The 22895-nt window shown below is 51.6% G+C and overlaps 3 protein-coding genes across 7 annotated transcripts in view; 2 read left to right on the top strand and 1 right to left on the bottom strand.

Annotated features, from left to right (window-relative positions):
- The window catches only part of LOC116243432 (uncharacterized), a 284197-nt gene that overhangs the window by 236076 nt on the left and 25226 nt on the right, over positions 1-22895 (top strand). The gene's annotated exons all lie outside the window — the stretch shown is intronic.
- LOC149913258 (uncharacterized) lies at positions 3482-8550 on the bottom strand. Of its 2 annotated transcripts, none has more exons than XM_090130274.1 (8): positions 8300-8550; positions 7603-7980; positions 6956-7021; positions 6555-6614; positions 5923-5994; positions 5455-5547; positions 4887-5034; positions 3482-4621 (listed from the first exon to the last, which is right to left on the bottom strand). In XM_090130274.1, exons 2-8 carry the CDS (start codon positions 7787-7789, stop codon positions 4459-4461), a joined length of 789 nt encoding a protein of 262 aa, XP_089986400.1. In that variant the 5' UTR covers positions 7790-7980; positions 8300-8550; the 3' UTR covers positions 3482-4458. The 2 variants fall into 2 exon arrangements, with proteins under 2 accessions (XP_089986400.1, XP_089986399.1); XM_090130273.1 differs by having other exon boundaries at positions 7603-8010; positions 8300-8547.
- LOC149913257 (coiled-coil domain-containing protein 138-like) lies at positions 11304-16821 on the top strand. Its single transcript, XM_090130276.1, has 5 exons — positions 11304-11369; positions 12566-12758; positions 14003-14179; positions 15356-15494; positions 16571-16821. Exons 2-5 carry the CDS (start codon positions 12575-12577, stop codon positions 16755-16757), a joined length of 687 nt encoding a protein of 228 aa, XP_089986402.1. The 5' UTR covers positions 11304-11369; positions 12566-12574; the 3' UTR covers positions 16758-16821.

The following is a 22895-nucleotide window of genomic DNA, read 5'->3' as shown; positions in this document are numbered from 1 at the left end:
GGATGGAGGGGTGGGAGGGAAGAGCCAGGGGTTGTGCGAGGCTTCTATGGGGTCTGGCTGAGGGGGATTGGAGGTCAAAATGAGGGAATGACTGCAGGGGTCAGGGAGGAGCGCACCGGGGGTACAGGGGACTCTAGGGGTCAGAAAAAGGGGCCAGGAGGTGGGAGGAGAAGGGAGGACACGGGACCCTGGGGGTCAAATCGAGGGGAATGGGGGGTGGTAGGAGACTCTGGGGATCAGAATGGGGGAAGTGGAGGGGAGGGGCACCGGGGGGAGGAGAGGGGGTTCGGGGGTCAGATAGAGGAGACTGGGAAAGGGGGGGGACTCTAGGGAACAGAATGGGGAGACCGGTGGGAGGGTGGGGGGACACCAGGGATCAGAACGGGGGACTGGGGGGGGATGAGGGATCGGGGGGGGGGACGACCCGGGGATCAGAATGGGGGAGGCACAGAGGGGAGGGGTGGAAGAGGACTACGGCGATCAGAACGGGGGAACTGGAAGGGAGGGGGGCAGGGGGGGGGGTGTAACCCCGGGGGGCGCACAGAGGGACGGGGGGGGTGGGCGATCAGCGGCAGGGGGAGGGGGGGAGGGCAGCGAAAGACACGGGGTGGGGGAGGCGGCGAGACGCAGGGCAGCCGCCCCCGCCGAGGGAAGCCCCGAGCAGCACGGAGACCCCGCGGGGCCGAGGCAGAGCGGCACGCGGCCCCCCCGCCGCGGCGCCCCCCGAACACCCACCTGTAGGAGCCGAGGCGGCGCCCGGAGCCCCGAGGCGCCCCGCCCCGCTTCCGCACGGCCGCCTCCTCGGGTCGCGGCGTGATGACGTCACTCGGCGGGGACGGCGCGGCGCCGTAGCGACGGACCGGCGCCGAGGCGCTGAGGCGCTGAGGCGCTGAGGCGCCGTCGCCGTGGCGACGCCGTCGAGCGGCAGCGCTCCTGCGGGAGCCGCGCCGAGACGTGCGGCGTCTCCGGCTTCCCCAGCATCGCTGTCTCCAGGCCGATTCCGAGCTGCTGGCGCTTCTTGAAAGCCGAGCGCGCATCTCTGCCCGGTTTTCTCACGGCTCCTGCGGCGGCATCTCTGGCCGCTTTCTCCTCCAAGGAAGAACCGAGCGGTGGCCCGGCCGGGCTCGGTGCGTGGGATGTGAGAAGGGCACAGCCCGGAGCAGGACCTGAAGAACGAGCTCAGCTCACCGCTGGCGCGTGTTCTGTAGTCCCCCGGGTGCTGCAGAGCTGCGCTGGACTCGCTGAGCAGCACGGCGTGGTGCGGGGATGTAAGAGCACACAGGTGCTCGGTAGACTTGCTGGGGCAGGGAGCTCTCACTGATGCTAAACTTGCTGAAACGAAGTGGCTCGTTCAGGACACGTGCCTGAAACAAATGCTGGTTCTCTAGGCAGAGCAGCCGGACAGACCTGTCAGCACTGGGAATTAAGCACGGCAGTGAGATGAGGCCAGTGATGCGTTCATGTAAGAGCAAGAGGTGCTTTGGAATGCCTTTATGGCTGCACAGCTCCTCGGGAAGCAGTTACACCTGCCGGCTCAATAAGAGCTGTCCCTTAGATGCTGTGCTGTGCAGCTGTGGAGCCCTTGCCCACCTGCACTGCATCTTTTAGATGCGTCATTGAGAGGAATTGAACCAGCGAGACTTCAGGGCTGAGCTCTAGGAATGGAAACTCCCTCAACTTTTGGAAGAGACCGGGTTTCTAAGGTCTTAAGACCTGGAGCTGTCAGAGCACACCCCTCTCTGCCTTTCCCCCGACTGGTTTTTGGGAGACAGCACATGGACACCCCTACAAGAAGTCTCAGGGTGTGGAAACTGACGCTCTTATTAGGGAAGTAAGAATACATTCCTGGCTCCATTTTGCTCTTGTGTCAGAAGGCAGAGATTTAAGCTGCCTAAAAGCACTTTTCCACAGAGGTTCCCACAGAAAGAAGGCATCCAACGTCTTCCTGTAGCTACGGAGACTCTGACTTCTCAACCCTTTCCAGGTATGTTTTACTGCCTCTTTCCACATTCAGAAATGGCAGCTGTGCAGAAAAACATGCAGCAGGTCCTGCAGTGTGGGCCAGCGGGGAGTTTTACCCCGTCTCCTCCCTGATGTCAATCTGAAGTGATGTCCTTTAGTCTTCAGTATAACAAAAACATTCTGTGACCGTGCTTGAAGACAGTCTCTAATGGATGTTCTTCCCTGGTCAGCTGGCTGCCTTAGTTTGGGCCCTGATGGCAATGATGTGGTGATGGCAAGCTTAGTTCTGCTGTTTTCTCCTTGTCAGAATACTCTGACTTTTGAAGGAAGCAGCTTCTTGTTTCCTGCCTTCCTTGCTTCCTGCCTTCCTTGCTTCCTGCCTTCCTGCCTTCCTGCCTTCCTGCCTTCCTTCCTCCCTTCCTTCCTGCCTTCCTGCCTTCCTTGCTTCCTTCCTCCCTTCCTTCCTGCCTTCCTGCCTTCCTTGCTTCCTTCCTCCCTTCCTGCCTTCATCCTCCTTCCTTCCTCCCTTCCTCTTTATTTTAATTCATTTGGAATATCTATATTCCATACAGATGTTTTAAAAATCATCATTTGTAGTGCTGAAAACTTTTTTAGAAAACAGTTAAAAAGGTATGATAAGGATGTGAAAGAAAGAACCCTCTGTGGTGTTGACCAGGGATGAACATAAAAACAGCTCCCAGTAAATGTACAGGCAGCTGATGTGACTGCCTCTGTCCTCAGCAGCTTGCTCAAAGGAACCCCACAAAGCATTTCAGCGCTGGGCTGCTGAGGGAAGCTGTCAGAACAGGAGCACTGTGTCCTCTTGCAGAGGACTGGGATGCTTTTACAGCCGACTGACTGACGGCTGCTTTGGTTGTGGCCACAGCTCCTGAGGAGTGCAGCAGTGCTGAGAGCTGAGAGGAAACAGGGGAATGTTGCACCTCCTGGAGGATGCTGAGAAATCAGTGGCCTAGGGCAGGTGCTGGAGAGGAGCTGCAGGGTGCTGTCATGGCAGCTGGGCACTGCTGGCAGCACAACGGACTGTGCCTCTGCTAAGGCGACTGCAGTCACAGAGCGAGCAGTGACAGCAGGCATACGAGGCTTGCAGCACTGCCTTCCTCCCATCTCTCTCCACTTTCAGATTCTCGGCCCAGCCCACAAAGCAAAATGAAGTAGAGGAGGGAGGAAATGTGCTCATAGTTCTTGCTTGGTTCCTATTGCAGAGCAAATGATTGCCTGCTGTCCGGTAAAGCTCACGCAGAAGCACTGATGCTTTTGCATAATGAACTGCCACCCTTGTCCCCTGCCCGAGCCGGGACGTAGGGCACCCGCAGCCTCTGGGCAGCCTGGGCCAGGGCCTCGCTGCCTCTGGGGGAGGGATTTCCTCTACACATCGACCTCAGTTCCCACTCTTGGAGTTCAAAGCCATTCCCACACGACCTGTGGCTGTCTGCCAATGCCAAGTGGCACACAAGGTCTGGCAGTGGACCATGACAACAGTACAGCGTGGACAACTGTGATGGTACTTTCTATTTATTGGCACAGCACAGGCTGGAAAGCCCCGGTTGATGCCAGCTGTGGTTCTCTGGCTGTCAGATGATGCCCCCAAACCCACACACGGGGTGCTCCCAGCTCCTGACTGATGGTGGAGAAGTGGGAGGGCAGAAGTGATGCTGGGGGAGGAAGGGGCGGGGGTCAGGGGGCCGCTGTGCCTGTCATACTTCCCCCAGGCAGTGGTTTGACAGGTGTTACGTGATGCCCCCCCTGAGGGGGCCGCTCCCACCTCTTGATGGATGGTGGAGAGGAGTGGGAGGGCAGAGGTGTTGCTGGGAGGGCTGGGGGCTGCAGGGCCTGATATGCTTCCCCCTGGCATTCTGGGTGGTTTTTGGGGTCTTGGATAATGGCCCCAAACTGGGTGTTGGATAATGACCCCGAACTGACAACCTACGGGGGCCACTCGCACCTCCTGAAGGATGGTGGAGGGGAGTGGGAGGGTGGTGATGATGCCCAGGGGACGGGGGGCTGCTGGGCCAGTTGGCTTCCCCCAGGCAGCGGTTGTCTGTCGGCTGGACAGTGTCCCCAAGTCTACACTCTGCTGGGCTCGCTTCCATCCCCTGATGGATGCTGGAGGGGAGAGCGAAGGCAGAGGTGGTGCTGGGGGCTGCCAGGCCTCTCAAGCTTCCCCGAGGATGTGGCTGCCGCCAGGCTGACACCCTGAGGGACCGCTCCCGACCCCCGAAGGATGGTGATGGGGGACGGGGGGGGGGTCTTGATGCCCAGGGCGGCTGGGGGGCTGCTGGGCCTGTTGCTCATCCGCCAGGGTGCCGTTGTTTGGGTGCCGGCCGATGAGCACAAGTTTCCAAGCCAAGGGGGTTCCTCCCGTCCCCTGAAAGATGGCGGTGGGGGACGGGGGGTGGTGTTAATGCCCCCCGGGCTGCAGAGCCTGGGCTGGTGGGCTGTGGGGCCCGAGGCGGGGGCAGCTGAGCCTGGCTGCTGTCAGGTCTGGCAGGGGCCGCCCTGGTGGTGCCATCCGGCTGCTGGGCAGGTGGTCACGGCCGTTGGCATCATGTCCATCTGCCAGGCCCCTTGAGGAGAGCAGGACGAGGGCAAACTGTGGCCGCGGACATCGTGCTGGGCTCCATCAGCTGCAGCGAGGCGCCTGCGGAGAGAGGAATGTGCTGAGGGCACAGGAGAGCCCCTGCTCTCCTTCCTCAAAGGCAAAGAGCCTGTTTCAGGCCCAGCACTAAGAATGGGCTGCAGGAACGGCCGTGCCAATTCAAACATCTGATAGCGTAAATCTCAGACCACGTTAGCCAACAACTAACCGGCCTCTGTGCTGCTGGAACTACAAGTGCCTCCGGGCTCACAGCAGCCCCACAGTAAAGAGTTGGGCAGGATGGGGGTGGGGGTGAACAACAACTCACTGGTTTCTCTGCCTCCATCGCCGGATAAGCAGACAGCACGTTATCATGGCTGCCAGCATGGAAACCAGGAAAGCTGCAGTCAGTGCCAGGCAGCACTTCAGTAACACTTGATCTTCTGTGGTGTTTGCACGTCCTTCATCTTCCACACCTGGAGGAACAATGTGCTCACTGCTGTGTCTCGTGCCCTACTGGCAGTCTCACAAGAGGTCTGACATGGCCAAAAATGTTGTCTTGCATTTTGTTGGCCTCCAGGAACACGTGAAAATCCTCGGGCTGCAATGCTTCCCTGATTCCAGCCAAGCAAAGGGAACTCCCTAAGGCGCTGCACATCAAGGCACTCTGGAACCTCTTTTTGGCCTCTCAGCTTTGTTTACACTCTGGCTCTGCCACGGTCCAGACCTTCCTGGGCCATGGATTTGCTCCTTCTTCTCCATCACGCTCTAAGACTCCTTTTGCAGTCGCCCACCCTCACCTCCTGAGGCTGGGTAGTTGTCTGACTAAATCTCACTAGAGCAGAAGGAGAGCGTGTGGATCTGTTTAATCAGGGTACAGACAGAAATACACTCACCACGTGCTTCCTTCTTCATGATTCTCATCAATAAATGGGACAGTCTCTTGGAATATTTTCCATCTATCCATGCCACTTTCCATCCGCCAGGACCTTAACAGAAAGCATTAAGATAAATCTCAGAGAAACAAAGCATTGAACTGAGCGGTCTCTTCGGTGAAGTCAACAAAGACAACAGCCACCCTGGGATGCTTGTGGGGCTCCAGCACAGGAAGCGGCCGAGGATTTGGCACAGCCTTCCCTGGAAGCAATTCTGCACCCAAAGCATGAGGAGAACTTCCCACCACACACTGCAATCTACACAGCTGCACAAGAGCATCACTGAAGAGCAGATGGTGCCAGGGGATCGTGTGAGGACAGGGCACGCACATGCAGCTGTGCATTCTCACTCACACCTGCAGACATGCCTGGCTGACAGCAGGACTGTGAGCTGGCATCTCTCAAAGGAAGCAAAAACTCATGGCATACCAATACGAGTTGCTGGGGCTTCTGTCCTGGAGCTCAGCTGGGAAGCTGGAGACCATTCGACTCCACCTGCACCTGTACACAAACACAGAGCAGCTCCTGTCAGACATGGCCAGGTACTTGTTCAGACTGCAATGCCAGGTTTGCTCCACAGCGCTCTTCTCTCCCTGCTACACAGCAGCAGCTGGCAAATAGCTGCTGGGTGCCTGCAGCAGCACCGTGCCAGTCCAAGAAGGAACCATGTGTGGAACTGTCTGCAGAAGGGAAGGGGCTGCAAGGGGAAGGGAAGATCTAAAGGCCCTTTCCTTTGGGATAGCCCATCGGAGGCTTATGGAGCAGATTATGCTGAGCCTTTGGCAAGACACTGCTTACAGGCGCAGCTGTAAGGAGAAACATTGCCATGGTGTGTTGTGATCTCTCTCTTCCTTAGGGACCTGCAGTGACTGGAAGGGGCTCAGCTGACGACGTGGCACCCAGGCTTGGGTCGAAAGTTGCCAAGCTGGAGAGGTGGGCAGTTGGCTGGCACCCAGGCTTCTTGTGGAGTAGAAATCACCGGGCAGCGAAACGCTGAAGCCTTCCTGAACTACCACAACCACATGTGAGCAGAGAGCGTGAGATGAAGGCTGGTGACTTACCTCTGGCATCCAGCCCAGGCTCAGGACCAGGATTCGACTTTGGTAATTCACCAAGAGGACCTGCAGGCACAAAGGTGATCAGACACAAGTGAGGAGAGCTTCCACTGCACCTTGGGGCCTGGGGTTTTTTTCTGCAGTGACCTGCGAGGACTGGCTGCAGGTCAGGGAATGACATGGCCCAAACAGCAAACGTAGAGGTTCTCTCCTCCAAAAAGTGGCAAGGGCTGCCTTCCCACAGATACGTGACAACTCTCCAAATAAAGAAATACTCAGGACTGATCTGTGTACAGCCTTTGAGGCACAAAGAGACTTGAAAGACCCTTGGAGGTTCCTGAGTACCCAAATAAACTATGACGGCACGAACTTTTCTGCCTTCAAGGAAGCAGACACTCACAACTTACCTCTGGGTTTCCCCTGAGGCACAAAAGTAGTCATCGCCCGACCGTCTGCATATGGAGCACCATCATCTAGAATCAAGAACAGAAGAGGGATGTTCCCATGGCATGTTGTCATCTCCTCCCTTAGTGATGGGGGAGGGCTCAGCTAATGGGATGGCAGACTCAGGCCGTGACTGCCAAAGCTACAGGGTGACCTGGAGCCTGGCACTGGGCAGCTCCCCGAAGCTCTCCAGGCCATGTGCGACAGCGCTCCGGGACCGTGTGGAAGAGCACACCAAGTAAAGACACCGGAAGCCATCTGGGCTCCAGCCGGGGGTCTCTGCTGGGAACCAGGATTCATCTATGGGGAGCACCAGGAAGCCGGAGCAGAAATGCTCCCGCTTTTCCCAGCACACATCTTCTGAGCTCCCCCTCGGTCACCCCCGGGCGAAGAGCGTGCTCAGCCAGCAGCAGAGCCACGGCCCGGCACGGCTGGAGCCAGCCCTGCAGAGCACTGCTTCCTCACGCCCTCGCCCGGCTCCTGCGCTGCTGCCTGTCCCCCCATCCCAACACCCCCACGGAAGGCAGCCCCAGGGCAGCACACGGGGACAAGAGCCCGGAGCTCTCGCCCTCGCCGCCACTCGGTTTTGGCCCCATCTCTGCCCACCCACCTGCTGCTGGCGCTCGCCACGGAGCAGCACAAGTCTCCTGGGAACATATGGCCATGAGGAGGAGGAGGAGAGCAAGGCGGGCAGGGGCCGTGGCCCCCCACACTCGTGCCATGCTGCCACCACCACCGCTGCAGCCACAGCGAGTGCTGCTGGGCGGCACAGAACGCCTGGGGCACACGCTGAGCATTGTGAGCTCACGGCACCAGGCGGGGCGTTGTGACCCCACGTCCCCACGATGCACATCTGTTCCGCCACCAGGGCCAGCTTCCCCCTGGGCTTGCTGTGTGTGCTGTCGTGCTGGGGAGGATTCCCAGGCATCTAGAGCAGCAGGAGACCACTGATGTCACATGGACAGCACGGAAATGGGGAATGGCTCGGCTGGGAGGGGACATTAAAGAGACAGAGACGCTGTCAAAGGAGAAAGAAAATCACTTCAGTGTTGTTTTGACTGCTTCATGCAGATCCAGAGATTCACTTTTCTCTTTTAATGCCCAAACAGAAGCCGGTTCTTCAGTGACATTTCCCCTTCAACCCTCCCACCCCACCCACTCTCCCCTCCCCTCACCCCTACCTCTCATTTTCTCCTTCCTCTCCTCTCCCCTCTCCTCCCCTCCTTCGCTTTCCCTCCCCTCCCCTCCCCTTCCCCCTCTTTTCTCCCTTTCCCCTCCCCTTCCCCCTTGCCTTCTGCCAAACTTACCTCTCCTGCTCTTCACTGAATTCTTCTGGATTCCCTTGCCTTGCTTTCCTTTGCAACGCTATGCATTGCTCTCTCCATATTTCTTGCCAGCCATTCTTTTCTTAGCTCTTATTCTTCACTTTTTACTTGGCTTTTTTCTTCTATTCTCTTTGCCTTTCTTCTCTTTTCTTCTTTTAGTCCTTTTTTTTCTATTTTCATATATTGTTTTCTATCTCTTCTTTTTTTCTTTCTCCTTTTCTTCTTTTCTTTTTCATTTTTTTTGGTCTTTTTTTTTCATTAAATGCTTTTTTCTTTTTTCTTTTCTTTTTTTTTCTTTTCTCTTTTTTAATTTATTTTTCTGCTCTGTTTTCATTTTTTTGTTTTCTCCTCTTTTTATCTTTTTTCTTATTTTTATTACATATTCTTTTTTCTTTTCCATTTTCTTTCTTATTCCTATTTTTCTTTTTTCTATTTTTCATCTTTTTTCTTTTCTTTTTTCTTTTTTTTCTCATTTCCTTGAATCTTTTTTTCATTTTTTTTCCCCTCTTTTTAATTATTTTTTCCTTATTTTTTTCCTCTTTTTTCCTTTTCTCTTTTTTTCCGATTTTCATCATAGGTTTTCCTTTAACCCTCCCCTCAACCCCCCCTCCCCTCCCATCCCCTACCCTCCCTATCCTTTACCTCGCCTGCCCTTCACTTACCTTCTCCTCACTTCCTTCTTCTTCATGCTCTTGGCTTTTGCTGCTATTCACACCAAATCTCAACACTTGCCTGCTCTGCTTGCTGCTCTGCCAAGTGCCTCTCAGCTCTGCTCACAACTTCACGCCCACTGCCTGCCCTTCTCTATTCCCCTCTCGTGCCCTTCAGGCTTCTGCTCCCCTTGCTGAGCAAGCCCGTGCCCGGTAGCTCCCCTTCAACCTCCTCCGCCCTTTGCCTTCCTCCAAGAGATGCTTGCTTCTGGCCAGCACTCCTGCCCGCTGCCTAGCCCACAGCCCGCATCTCTTGGGCCCCCTAGAGCTCCCCTACAGCCTTTAATACCTCATATGTCCCACCTATACCCCTCTGCAGACCCCTATCACGCACCTGTTTCTCCATATCACACCCACAGCCCTCCCACTGCTCCCTCCAGCCCCATATTCTGGGGGTCTTGATAGATGAAAAACTTAACATGAGGCAGCAGTGTGCCCTTGCGGCTTGGAAGGCAAATGGGATCCTGGGCTCCATCAGAAGAGGGGTGGCCAGCAGGGACAGGGAGGTGATTGTTCCCCTCTACTCTGCTCTTGTGAGGCCCCATCTGCAGCACTGCGTCCAGGTCTGGAGCCCCCAGTACAAGAAAGACAGGGAGCTGTTGGAGAGGGTGCAGAGGAGGGCCACGAAGATGATCAGGGGACTGGAGCACCTCCCCTATGAGGACAGGCTGAGGGAGGAAAGCCCGGAGAAAAGAAGGCTGCGGGGTGACCTCATTGCAGCCTTTCAGTACCTAAAGGGAGCCTACAAGCAGGAGGGGAATCAACTCTTTGAAAGGGTTGATAACTGCAGGACGAGAGGAAATGGTTTTAAGTTGAGGGAGGGGAGATTTAGGTTGGATGTCAGGGGGAAATTCTTTACAGAGAGAGTGGTGGAACAGGCTGGAACAGGCTGCCCAAGGAGGTTGTGGATGCCCCATCCATCCCTGGAGGTGTTCAAGGCCAGATTGGATGGGGCCCTTATGGCCGCGCAGGGTTCCCTCCCCGGCCCGGCGCCGCTCTCCGTCCCTCCCGGCTCCGGCGCCGCTGTCCTCAGCACCGCTCCCGTCGCGCCGCGGTTCCGTCTCGGTGCTGCCCGGACAGCTCCGGCGCGCAGCGGCTGTGGGACCGGCACCGCCTGAGGGGAGAGCCGGCTGCCAACGGCCGTTCCCGCGCGCCGCGCCTCAGCCAATCGGAGCCGGCGGCGCTGCCGCTGACCAATGAGAGGCACGAACGGGCCGGAACCGCCCCTGACCAGTGAGAGGCCGGGGGCGGGGCAGAGCGGCTGTGGGGGGGCCTCGGGGTGCTCTGTGTTGCCATAGGGGATGGGATCGGGATCGGGGTTGTGGGATTGCGGCTGGGATGAGGGAATGAGATGGACAGATGGGTGATGGGCTCGGGAGGAGGGGCTGGGAATGAGATTTGGAATTGGGATGTGGGATGTAGGATGTGGGGTTGGGACGTGGGGTTGGGATGTTGAATGTGGGATGGGAATGTGAGATTTGGGCCTGGGATGTGGGGATACGGATATGGGATGGATATGGGATGGGATATTGGGCAATGGGATGTGGATGGGATGGGCTCTGGGTATGGGGTGGACTTGGAATGGCACCGTTCTGAATGGCTGCCATTCTGGAACGGCACCACCCCAAAATACGTGATATGGGTTTTTGGTTTGGTTGGTTGGTTGTTGTTTGCTTGTTTCTGGAGATGTTTCATGCTGATGAGTTTTAATGGTGGGTAGGAGCCTCAGAGAACGCCAGGGTAAGGACTGAGAACTTTGGTCTGGTTTGCAAATTCCTTGTATCCTTCTGGGCATGCTTTTAAGGCGTTGGTCCTCCTCCAGAGAGGTTTTTATTATTTTTTCCCTTCACTCCCCTGTCGTCTTCCCTCCCCTTCCCCGTTTCCTTAACTTCCCTTGCCCGGCCTTACCTTCACTTACGTTTTATTTATTTATTTATTTTTGCCTATTGACTGGGTCAACAGGAAGGACGCAGACACCAAGGACAGGCATAGGCTTATGTTATTGTCAATTTCAAAACAATACAAAAACAAAGCAGTGCCCTAAAGTGAAAAGATTAGCTTAGCAGGAAGGGAAATAAGCAGTGCAGTGGGTCTGATCATTGCCACGTCATAATATAATGACATGTAGCGTATGATAGTGATTAAGAAAGATGCATCACCATTTGCCCTGCTCCTTTATCATCATCCAGATTCACAGTTGCTGGGGAGCCCCGGTTGCAGGAAGGATCTGGAGAAGCCGTCCCAGCAGTTGGGAACTCATATGGCGATGTGTCCACCCCGGAGGTGAGGTCTGCAGAGCCACTGCAAGCACGTCCAGCCTTGATGCCCTTGGAGAAACGAGGGTACGCAGCAGTCAGGTGGAACACGCGTTTTCCTTTTCTCCTCTCAGTTTTCTTCCTGAAACCTGGCCAGGGTTGAAGGAGGAGCAGAAAGAGCTGTGCCATCTGCTTTGGTGTAGCCAGGGCTGTGCGCTCTTCAAACTGCTGAGCCCTTGGTAGATTTACGAGGAGCCCAGCGCTGTGAGTCCGTACGGATCCCTCTGGTTTTGTGGAACTGAAGAGCCCAAACAGGGGACGGGTGTTCCTAACTTCTGGTTTTCTGTCACGTGCTGCGTGGTCGATATTCCTGTCTGTGTGACAGCGCTGTGGAAGGTCAGGAAAAAGAGAGGGAGAGCTGGGCCAGTGTAGTTTTGCTGCTGTCCCTGGCAGCCAGATGATTCCCTGCGATCTGGAAATGGTGCACAGATCGTATGGAAAAGTATGGCAAAAAAACCCACACTTCTCATAAACTGAACTTTCTGAGATCAATTTATAGATTTTTGCACTGTGTATCAAAACATATTTTTACACACATATGCGATCGTTGTTGCAATGGTGTCTAAGCATCTCAGGAAATGCATTTTTATAAATGTGCCTAGCAGACTTGGGAGTCAGGAAAGGAATCACATTTTTGTTCACTTTCTGTGTGAGACCAGCTGAAATTGATGGCAAATTGTGGCAAAGCAGCATGGGAACTTTGGCTTTGTTCTCTGCTGAATGTCCCACTGAATTAATTGTTGTTTCTCTTGACAAGGAGAAGCTCTGTTAAATGATCGTACTGTCAAGTTTGATTCTGAAGTAATATTTCTGCACAGTTTATGATGAAAATGGGAATTACTGTACCTTACCTGAACAGAGTTCTTAACATTCATGTTTAGATCTGCAAATGCTTCTGCAGCTCATGACTTCAGGCATCTGCACAGAACAGCACAGGTAGCACTGACTGAAATGGGTTTGCTCTGCAACCAGAGGCAGCTCAAAGAACGTCAGCACATCACGGGCCCTCTCTCCCCAGTCTCTTTGTGCAGTTAGTGTTGATAAGGCCCTGTGCTGATGGCATTCTGTTGCTTTTGTAACGCGAGCAGTATCCTCTGTGCAGATTCTGTTGTGATGCACGATCGAACCATTTGCTATTTCACACGTCATCCCTGGGGGAACAGAGTAGATGGAGCTTCGTGTGCTTTCATGCTTACACTCACCGTGCACACTGTTTGATACAGGCCCCAGCAATGGCAGAAACAATGTCGGGACTTGCTGAAGATATTTTCACGGGCATAAGAAGTAATGGAGATGTGCACAGTTCTTCCAGCCGCTGTGCAAAGAGCAAATCCACATCAGCACTCTTCTTTACAAGTCCCTTTATGCCTATGAGGTTTGTCTCAACTATGGTTGTGCTTACAGTAGAGACACGAGGTAAGCTCTGGGTTTTACTGGATCTTTTTATTATGATTCTATGATTATTTTTTGATCCCTTCATTTTCCTTTTAGTTTTCTGTCAGTGTTATTTTTTTCCAGGCGTGTACCTGGACAAAGCCCAGCAGTTCCATGATACCAAAGTGTCCATGATGCCTTCCTATGAAGGGAGTTTCCCTTGAATGATACCTCCTTGTCCAGCCAAATGTACTGAAACAAATACGAACCTTGCCATGATTCATTTCCTGTTGTAATTTATGTGGCCATTTTAATAGCATGTATTTTAATCGGAGAGATGGCCGGCGTGATAAAGGAGAAGAGAGGTGGCAGTAATTCTTTCAAGCTATTGCTACAGCAGTAGCCAAGATCTTTACTGCACGTAATGATACAGCACTTCCTCTTCTGTCAAGTGAAATAAGCAGCAAATTTCAACTGGTTCTAGAATATCACTGTCCTCTTTAAGCTGACAGATTTTTCACCTGTCCCTTGAAAGGCTGGTCAGCTGCAGTGCCAAGCGTTTCTTTTCTGGCATAGTTAGCTCTAAATGTTCTACTTCTGCCTTTATAGATCCGTGGACAGATAGATGATAGAGATGTATGGTGTTCATGGGTACGTCTGAGAAAGCATATGTCCTCAAGATGTCTGTCTCCAGCAGATGGCACTGTAATTAAGCTTTTGCCGGTGGAGGAAGGTTTTCCTTTGTACTTTACCAGGTGATCAGTGCTATTCCGAGAACCTGAGAAAGATTTCACATCAGGAAATGAAGAAGATTGGATTGTTTGCCTTGATCTGAATTCTCTGCATCATTTAGTGCACTGCAGAACGAATGGACGGCTGCGTGAAATAGATGCAGTGAAAGTTCAACTGCAGCTTTGGATGGAAAGGAATGGCAGTAGCTGCTGTCCTGAAATCATGGCTCTTATTCAGATGAATGAGCCCTTTATTCCTTCAGTAGAGGCTTCCCAGATGTTGAAGCCTACATGGTCTGAAACTATCCAGTTTCCAACTTCTTTTCTTTCTTCTTTGGTGTATAAGTTGTAGCTGGTCTTTTTGTCCACTCCCAATCATTTTTTAAGGAAGAAAATGAGGCAGAGGATGTCTTTAAAGTTAGAAACATTTCAGCCATTTGCCTTTTTTTTAGTAGTATATATTTGTTTAAGTAATTCTGAGGATAAATATTCACATATTGCTTAACAGAACTGTGACTGTAGAAACTGTATTGCTTGTTTTCTACTCCCTTCCAGTGAATTACCTGGAGCAGGCATTTTGTTCCCTTACCAGGGACTTGAGGACTGGTGAAGGAAAGACCTTTTTTTTGAGATACCAGTGTGTGCCCGTCTTGCTACGTCACCTAAATACATCCACCAAGCAACAGCTTTCTGGTGCTCTTGATGGCTTACTTCCGATGACCACAGAATCTGGTAAGCTGGGATATATTTGTATTTTAAGTAAGGATATAAAGTTTTGATGAAAACAAGTGAGGTAAACAGAAGTGCCAAATACAAAGCAGCGTGATTCTTCTCTGTAAATACCCTAATCTGTCACTAGCATTCATTTGTGTCATGTACAGTCACTGGAGTTACAAGGTGCATTTCTCAACTGTGCATCTCTCCTTCTCACTGTCAGCAACCCCAGCACTGAGTTATGAGATGTTCTGTAGTGAGGCAAGTGGCAGAAGCATTTCCTTAAATTCCTCATAGCTTTCCTTGGTAATAAAGTAATTAAGGAACAGACAACTGTAACATGAAACCTGAGCAGGATCTGGCATGACTTGGAAGAAGAATTCCACCAGCAGTGCATCTGGCAGGAATCCTTTTGAGATGCCTCAGTTTGGAAGGATAATGGAGTAACGTTGTGAGAGGGTCATGTTTTGCCATGTTGCTTCTCATGCAGGATCCTCCCTGGGGAAGGAGGAGCAATGCTTCATTGAGCTGACATAGCACTGGGAATTATTTCTCAGCAGCTGGAGATAAGCTTTCTGCAGTGCTTTTCTCTCTGGTAGAATCAATTGCCCACACACAAGTCACTGTCTGCTTCTGCTCTGTAGCACTAATTGACCAAAGCATTGGACTGCTCTGACAAAACATACCTCTAAGTGCTAGACACAAGCTGGACTGTAAAGCTACGGTATGCCTTCTGTCACTTTGATTTGGCTCTTTAGTTGCTGACCGTATCTCTGGGGGCTTACTGACAGGCAGGAATGCGTTCAGGATGGCTTTTTGGTACGCACCCTGCAGACACAGACTGCCCGGGCTGCTGCCTCTTCACACAGTGCCACTTCTGCACTGAAGGTCAGTTTGTGCATCTGACAGTGCCAGCTAGCAATTGCCCACAGATACTGTTGCCTTCAGTGCGTGGTGTAATGCTTGGTAAGATGTACTCCGCGTCAGGAGGATGGCACTGGGTCCTTTGTAGGTGCAGCCAATGCCACGCCATTCCTTGTCCTGCCTGAGTTGTGCCCCACGTGCCCAGAACCAGCCCAGTTATTCCGTTGTTCTCATGGTTGCATATGAAGCCCTCAGAAGCCATCAGTTACCGGTCTACTTTGTTCTGCCCCAACTTCTGTGGAGCGATTTTAAGGCCCTTTTCTTTTGCAGGTCCCTTACAGCCCTTCCTGGCAGCCTGCAGTAACCAGTCCTTTTTCCATCACTGCTCTGCCTTGCTTCATAACTCCAGGCTAGACACTCCAAACATGGGGAAGCTCCTGGGTGTACTGCAGCACCTCTCTGCTATAAGGTAATCTCTTCCTGCCATTCTTCTGTTGGTTATTGTAGAGATCAGTACACGTGGTAACCTTTCTCTTCCTCCTTCAAAACCTCTGCTCTGCTGTTTGCTTGCTCCAGTGCAGACAATGCTGGACATTTTTTGTTAGCAGTCACCTGTAACAAAACATTTTCCTTGATAAAAACCTCTGGACTTTTAGTCTTGCACGTGACAATGGAGATGGACAGAACTGACATTTTCCAGATAAAACACAGTTTATAGCCACGAGGCAGTTCAGGCTTTTGGGGGATTGTTAAACTTTAGAACAGAGGTTGCCATTGCTTATTGGGATTGGTTGATTGTAACAGAGATCTTTATTGTGTCAGTGGAAGCGTGCTGCTGGGTTTCATGGGTGTGTTACCTAATGGGATTGTTTCGTTTCCCAAAGCAGGCATCTGAGCTCAGCTGTTGTTTCCCTTAGAGTTCATGATTTCCAGAGCTCTGGGATTTGTTGGGTTTTCTTAGGAACAAATCTGAACTCTGGGAAGGCAGTGTTTTCCTGTGAAATACCCTGGTTTGAATCACAGCTGTCATTGGAAGTAAACTAACAGAAAAGTTAGCCCAGAAATCCAGATTGTTTTTAATTGTTGCTTTTAATGAAGATGATCTTACAGCCAGTGCCGTGAATCTTTTTAACTGGACTTTGAAATACTTCTGAAGGTGAATTCTATCTTTTTGTCACTGGCTTTGTAGCATGTCATTGTTAAGTTTGCCTTGGTATTGTTCTGGATTTTCTGAACACCTCCCATTGCTGAATTTGTACTTTTCACTGGGGAAATCCCCTCACACCTTTCCTAAGGCTTTCATTATACGGTGTCTCAATAGCACTTAGTCAAGTGAAAGTACAGTACCTGATGATTTTTGCCAAGATTTTTCTCTCTGTCCCTTGAGAACTTTCAGCTGGAAGACAGAATTATACAAAACTCCCAAAGTAATGCCAGTTTTTCCTCATACAGTAAGTCATTTTCTGTAGTGCCTTTCCTGTATTGCTGTAACTCGCTGATTTTCAATGGTCAAACGTCAACTGTTTTATGCAAAATCTTTTTCAGGAGCAATAAGGAGATGTTTGAGTTGCTTCAACTCCACGAATTGATTGAAGATCTTCAGAAGACCACAGACCCAGTTAACTCTTCCATCTGTACCAACCTGAATTCCATTCTGTCAAATCTGGGAGCAGAGCAGAGTGGCACTCGTGCTGCCCCAGCTGACCCTACACAGCTCACTAGCCATACTTAACGTGTAGAACTGTATAAATAGAGTAGTGCTTAACAGTAAAGCAGACTAACAGCTTTTAACCACATTGGTGTGCTGTTACATCTCTAGCCCGTCGTGAGAGTCCAGAGACTTCCCCACAGCACCCCCAAGATTCCCAAGCCCAATGGGACTCCCCACATCCTCCTAAATCCAGTAAGCACCCCCAGAAAAGGCAGGACATGTGGGAACCATCAGCCCCTCCCAATCCCCATAGGACTCCCCACAGTAAAACAGGAGCCCAGAGAGCCCTACAGCCCAATGGGCCCCCCAACCACAATAGGACTGCCCAACCCCAATAAGACCCCCTCCAAAAAATCAGAATAGGAACCCCTGGAGTCCCCAGTCCCAATGGGCCACAGCTGCCATCCATCAGTCACCTGTAAATTCTTAATGGAAAGTGGAGGCATCGACAGCATGAGATTATCAAGCCAGAAACAGGCAACACAAACAGAGTGGGGAGAAATGCTCTGAGTTAGAGATTCGGCTGAGCTACCCAGATCTTCTTCTCGGGCTCACCATCTGGCTCAGAGAGTTTGGTGTATTTCTAAAAAGCAAAAGCTTTCACAAACACTACAGAAACCTACCACAGCTCAAGGAGATGCTGCAGAACCACCTCTCTGAGAGACCTCTGTGGGCTCATCTGCTAAACCCATCAGGAAACATCTCAGCCAGCTGCAAATGGTGTTCCCAGGGCTGCTGCACTGTGCCAAAGAAAGACCATTAGCTGCCTCCACAGTGGCATGGCCACTATTAAATGCTTTAAATCATGCTGAAATCAGGAATATTACTTTAGTGAATGAAAATGAACTTTTGAAAGATCGTATTGAAAAGTTAGGGCAAGAACTTGGCATATTAACAGGGAAAAAACCAACTCTGCATCTTCCGATAGGTCAAGGTCGTAACATCTCAATAAACAATGGCCAGACTCCTGAAACAACAGACTGTGTTGAGCAGGAAAATAAAACATCTAAATCAGATCTCCAATCTCCGATTTGGACAGATCCACTAGAAGTCTGTCCTGTCATAACTCAGAAAACAAAAGAAGGACAGGACAGACCGGCATGGGTGCCGCCTGATCAGTAGCCCCCTGCCCAGACTCACTTGCATGTAACAGCCCAGCCGTACATGGCAACAGAGTTGATGGATTTAGTACAGTGATTTCGGCAGAAACTTAGAGAGGAAGGGTGCCAGCTTGGTTATTGAGACTGTGGGATTCTGGGGCAGAAAATGTTTTGGTGAATGGTCCGGAAATAGCCGAGTTGGCCACCATGACTGTCCCTCCTGCTCTCAGGCAGAGGTTATATGCGGGTAATCAATATCTTGATGAAAACCATTCTATAATGGAATGGTTGATGGCGGCCTGCCGTATGGTATGGCCCAATCAATCTGATATACCTCTACATACAGGGATGTGGTCCTCCATGGAGGACCTTCAAAATTACATCCGCGAACTAGGCGTAAGGGAAGCAATTTATGAAGACACATTTGATGGCCCTGATATGGTCAAATTCTCAGCAGGGATGAGAGAGTTAATTCTACAGCGAGCTCCCTCTCATCTGTATGGTACTCTGGTCTCTATATTAAATCCCCTGGTGGGCTCAGAAGCAGTAGTCCAGCAGGCAGCCCAGTTAGTGGCCGACCTAGGAGAAACAGAACGCCTGCGGACAAGGTGCAACGTTTGGTCACTAGAAGAAGCTGAGGTCCTGCCAGTGACTAAAACCAAAATGCCGGCTACTCGAGCTCCTCAATCGGGACCCATAAGGGTCTCCCGAAAACAAATGTTTAATGATTTAATTCAGACTGGGGTCCAATTTGCTAAGATTGACCACCAGCCCAACCATGTCCTTCTCCAGCTTTGGAGACAGCTAAAGGACAACCAAAAATTTCATAACTACCCTAAGAAACCAAGGGTAAGGGTTATAGAGAGAATGCCGACAACGACATGGAACCTAGAAGTTTTCATTGTTCCTAATAGAAAAAAAAGCCGCCTCAGGTGTCCCAGGCCATGATGCTGAGCCACCGGAAGCAAAAGAATTGGCCATAGCTCAATTCATGGTGTGACGAGGGATGCTAGTCCTCCTAGGGCCTCCAGACGGGATCGGAGGCCCTGTGTAGAATTAACGATTTATTGGTCCCAAAAAAATATTCAAAGAGTTATGGCATTAGTGGACACTGGATCAGAAACATCAATTATCTACAGAGATCCAACCAAATTTGATGGAGACAGAGTGATGACTGGTGGCTTTGGGGGACAGACTATTCCTGTCACCCAAACATGGTTGAAACTGGGGGTTGGGCGTCTCCCACCCTAGGAGTACAAGGTGTTTATTGCCCCAGTCCAGGAATACATCCTGGGCATAGATATTCTATGGGGTCTGGCTCTCCAGACAACTGTGGGAGAGTTCAGACTTGGACAGAGATGTATCAGTGTCCAGGCGGTGCAGGCAATATTAAGAGGCCATGCGAAACATGGGCCTATTTGCCTGCCGAAACCGCGCCGGATTACTGATGTAAGGCAGTATAGACTCCGGGTGGGCAAGATGAAATATGGGGAACGGTGCAGGAATTAGAAAAAGTGTGCATTATCAGACCTGCACACAGCCCATATAATTCCCCCATATGGCCAGTGCGGAAGTCGGATGGCACGTGGAGAATGACAGTGGATTACAGAGAATTAAATAAGGTCATGCTGTCTGTTCATGCGGCCGTACCCAATACTGCCTCCCTAATGGACACATTGAGTAAGGAGATAAAAACCTATCATTGTGTCCTAGATTTGGGAAATGTGTTCTTCAGTATCCCGATTGCTGAGGAATCCCAAGATTAGTTTGCGTTTACATGGGGAGGCAGGCAGTGGACCTTTCAGGTCCTGCCACAGGGGTACGTGCATTCACCAACGTATTGTCACAATCTAGTGCCATATGACCTGGCTGATTGGAAAAAACCTGATGATGTTAACCTGTATCGTTATATCGATGATCTCCTGCTGACATCCGACACACTGGAGGCAGTAGGGCAGGCGGCAGATTCATTAACTGCCTATTTACAACAGAGAGGGTGGGCTATAAATCCCCAGAAGGTGCAAGGTCCGGGCCTGTCTGTAAAATTCCTGGGGGTGGTTTGGTCAGGAAAGACCCAAGTGCTGCCCAGTGCTGTCATAGATAAGGTTCAGGCGTTCCCAGTCCCTACAACATCGAAGCAGCTGCAAGAGTTTCCAGGTACGTTGGGTTACTGACGTTCCTTTATACCTCACCTCGCGCAGCTGCTAAGGCTGCTGTACAGACTCACAAAAAAGGGGCAGCTATGGGACTGGGGGAAACAGAACAGGATGCTTTCCAACAGGCAAAACTGGCAGTTAAACCAGCCCAGGCATTGGGTATATTTGATCCTACCCTCCCAGCTGAGTTGGATGTTCACGTTACTCAAGACGGCTTTGGTTGGGGCCTGTGGCAACGCCAGAGTTCTGTTTGGACCCCCATTGGTTTTTGGTCTCAGGTCTGGCATGGAGCAGAAGAAAGATGCAGTATGATTGAAAAACAGTTATTGGCTGCCTATTCAGCATTCCAGGCAGTAGAGCCAATAACCCAGACGGCTGAAGTTACAGTGAAGACCACTCTGCCGATTCAGGGGTGAGTGAAAGGTCTGACCCACCTTCCTAAGACAGGGGTGGCCCAAGCACAAACAGCGGCACGATGGGTCGCCTACCTCAGCCAAAGGAGCAGTCTGTCTTCGTCACTCTTGAAAGAAGAACTTCAGAAGATCCTAGGCCCAGTGACCTATCATTGTGATGCACCAAAAGAAACACTGGTCGCTCCACCAGAGAAGAGCCCCGTTCAGGAGGGAGAATATCCTATCCCTGAAGATGCCTGGGTCCAGCAAGGGCAACCCGAGCAAGTGGAGAGCGATAGCACACCATCCCTCCACCGAGACAGTCTGGTTTGACGGGGGGATGGTCAGAACAGCCAATGGGCAGAACTGCGAGCCATGTGGATGGTTATAACCAAGGAACCCGGTGATGGTATCCTGAATATCTGTACAGACAGTTGGGCTGTGTACCAGGGGCTCACTCTTTGGATTGCACAGTGGGCCACCCAGGAACGGACTGTCCACACCCGACCAATCTGGGGTGAAGACATGTGGTTGGACATACCGAATACAGTCCAACACAGGACTATACGTGTCACAGAATCACAGAATCACCGAATTGTAGGGGTTGGAAGGGACCTCCAGAGATCATCGAGTCCAACCCCCCTGCCAAAGCAGGTTCCCTACACCAGGTGACTACCAGGTGTCTACCATGTTTCTGGTCATCAGCCCAGTGGTGTGGGACATGCCCCAGTACAAGCCCAAGTGTTGACCCAGGATAGAAAGATGGCCTGTATCTTGCCCTCGAGAGCAGACCTTCCCCTCCTGGTACCCCTGAAACATCTGTATTACTCCCCACGAGTCTTTGAGCCTTCAGGATCACCGCAAAGAACGAAATGCCATCAAAGTGTTCCAGTGTCACTGTCAGATCACGTGCAACACCCAGTGATGGCCTACATGGGACTGATGGAACGTAGGATGGACCTGCAGCTCACGACCGCATGCCTCCAGTCACATCATCGAGCACTGGCCCAGAAAAGAATACTGACATTCACCAATTGTCACTCATCTTGAATTGTACCAACATGCATCGCAATGGAAACTGTATAAGCGTCGCGATATAGCGGACCTCTGTATTAGGAAAAGCTTACCCTTTAGTCAAGTGGGCAGCGCTGCAGAGAGACAGCTGTGCCCGGGAGCAGCTCTTCTGCACAGCACAGCAGGGCTTGGGCCATGATCTCCAGGTGACATGAGGATAGAAGAGAAAGGAGAGAGAGATTTCAGGATGTGCACATTGTGAGCAGGCTGTGAGCTCACTGGAGGAACATTGCTCACAGTCCTTGAAAAGGGAATTCTCTCACAGCAGGGAATACAGCTGCTTTTCCTACAAGGATCACTAAATGTGGGACATGCCATTGCAGATGAGGCTGCAGGCACTTTATTGAGGATAAGTACCTGCTCCAGCTGAGGGCTTCCCTGCTGCAGCATCAGAGTACAGCCCTGAGGGCTGCGTGCCCCAGGATGGCTGCAGGCTGTGCAGCCGGGGCTGCAGCTGGGTGCCCAGGGCTGTCCTGCAAGCAGGGTCTCCATCATGACAGATGAAAATGTCCAGGGAGATGGAATAAGATCAGAAAATGAGAGGAAGGCAAAATCTCCTTCAGATTCTTTTTCTGATGAAATGCTAAACTTCATGAAATTAAATTCAAGTAATGGAGCTAAATGAGCACTGTTCTATGAGAAAGGAAATGTTTAATAGTATAGCAGGAGGAGTGACTCTGGGAATGGACTTGTCATTATCTTATGCACTCTGAGCAGGACTCCATGCCCAGGAACTGCAGATGCCCAACAGCAGCTTCATCAGAGTTCCCCCTCCTGGCGCTGGCAGACACGCGGCAGCTGCAGCTCCTGCACTTCTGGCTCTTGCTGGGCATCTACCTGGCTGCCCTCCTGGGCAACGGCCTCATCAGCACAGCCATAGCCTGCGACCCCCGCCTGCACACCCCCGTGTACTTCGTCCTCCTCAACCTCGCCCTCCTCGACCTGGGCTGCATCTCCACCACTGTCCCCAAAGCCATGGCCAATGCCCTCTGGGACACCAGGCACATCTCCTATGCAGGATGTGCTGCATAGGTCTTTTTCTTCCTCTTCTTCATCTCAGCAGAATATTTCATTCTTACCATCATGTGCTATGTTGCAATCTGCAAGCCTCTTCACTATGGAACCTTGATGGACAGCAGAGCTTGTGCCAGCATGGCAGCAGCTGCCTGGGGCACTGGGCTTCTCAATGCTCTGCTGCACACTGCCAATACACTTATGCTTCCTCTCTGCCAAGGCAATGCCTTCAACCTGCTTTTTTTTATGAAATCGCCCAAATCCTCAAGCTCTACTGCTCACAGTCCTACCTCAGGGAAACTAGACTTACTGTATTTTGTGTCCCTTTGGAGCTTGCTGTGAGTCCACCTGGAATAGACTAAGAGTAGACCCAGAGGAAAGAGTGTGCAAACCCGATGCAAAAATAAGAGTAAATACGGAGAC

The sequence above is a fragment of the Phasianus colchicus genome, chromosome 39, assembly GCF_987193195.1.
Source record: "Phasianus colchicus chromosome 39, bPhaCol1.hap1.1, whole genome shotgun sequence".
Classification (NCBI taxonomy): Eukaryota; Metazoa; Chordata; class Aves; order Galliformes; family Phasianidae; genus Phasianus; species Phasianus colchicus.
This window is presented reverse-complemented; position numbering and strand designations above follow the sequence as displayed.

Excerpts from the sequence above, each read along its gene's own strand:
- LOC149913258 (XM_090130274.1), bottom strand. The coding sequence starts at position 7,789 with ATGCTCAGCGTGTGCCCCAGGCGTTCTGTGCCGCCCAGCAGCACTCGC. Across the intron at positions 6,615-6,955 it reads GCCTCAGGGGAAACCCAGAG|GTCCTCTTGGTGAATTACCA; the intron begins GTAAGTTGTGAG and ends TTGTGCCTGCAG. Across the intron at positions 5,995-6,554 it reads GCCTGGGCTGGATGCCAGAG|GTGCAGGTGGAGTCGAATGG; the intron begins GTAAGTCACCAG and ends GTTTGTGTACAG.
- LOC149913257 (XM_090130276.1), top strand. The coding sequence starts at position 12,575 with ATGGCAGAAACAATGTCGGGACTTGCTGAAGATATTTTCACGGGCATA. Across the intron at positions 14,180-15,355 it reads TCCGATGACCACAGAATCTG|GTCCCTTACAGCCCTTCCTG; the intron begins GTAAGCTGGGAT and ends TTTCTTTTGCAG. Across the intron at positions 15,495-16,570 it reads CAGCACCTCTCTGCTATAAG|GAGCAATAAGGAGATGTTTG; the intron begins GTAATCTCTTCC and ends AATCTTTTTCAG.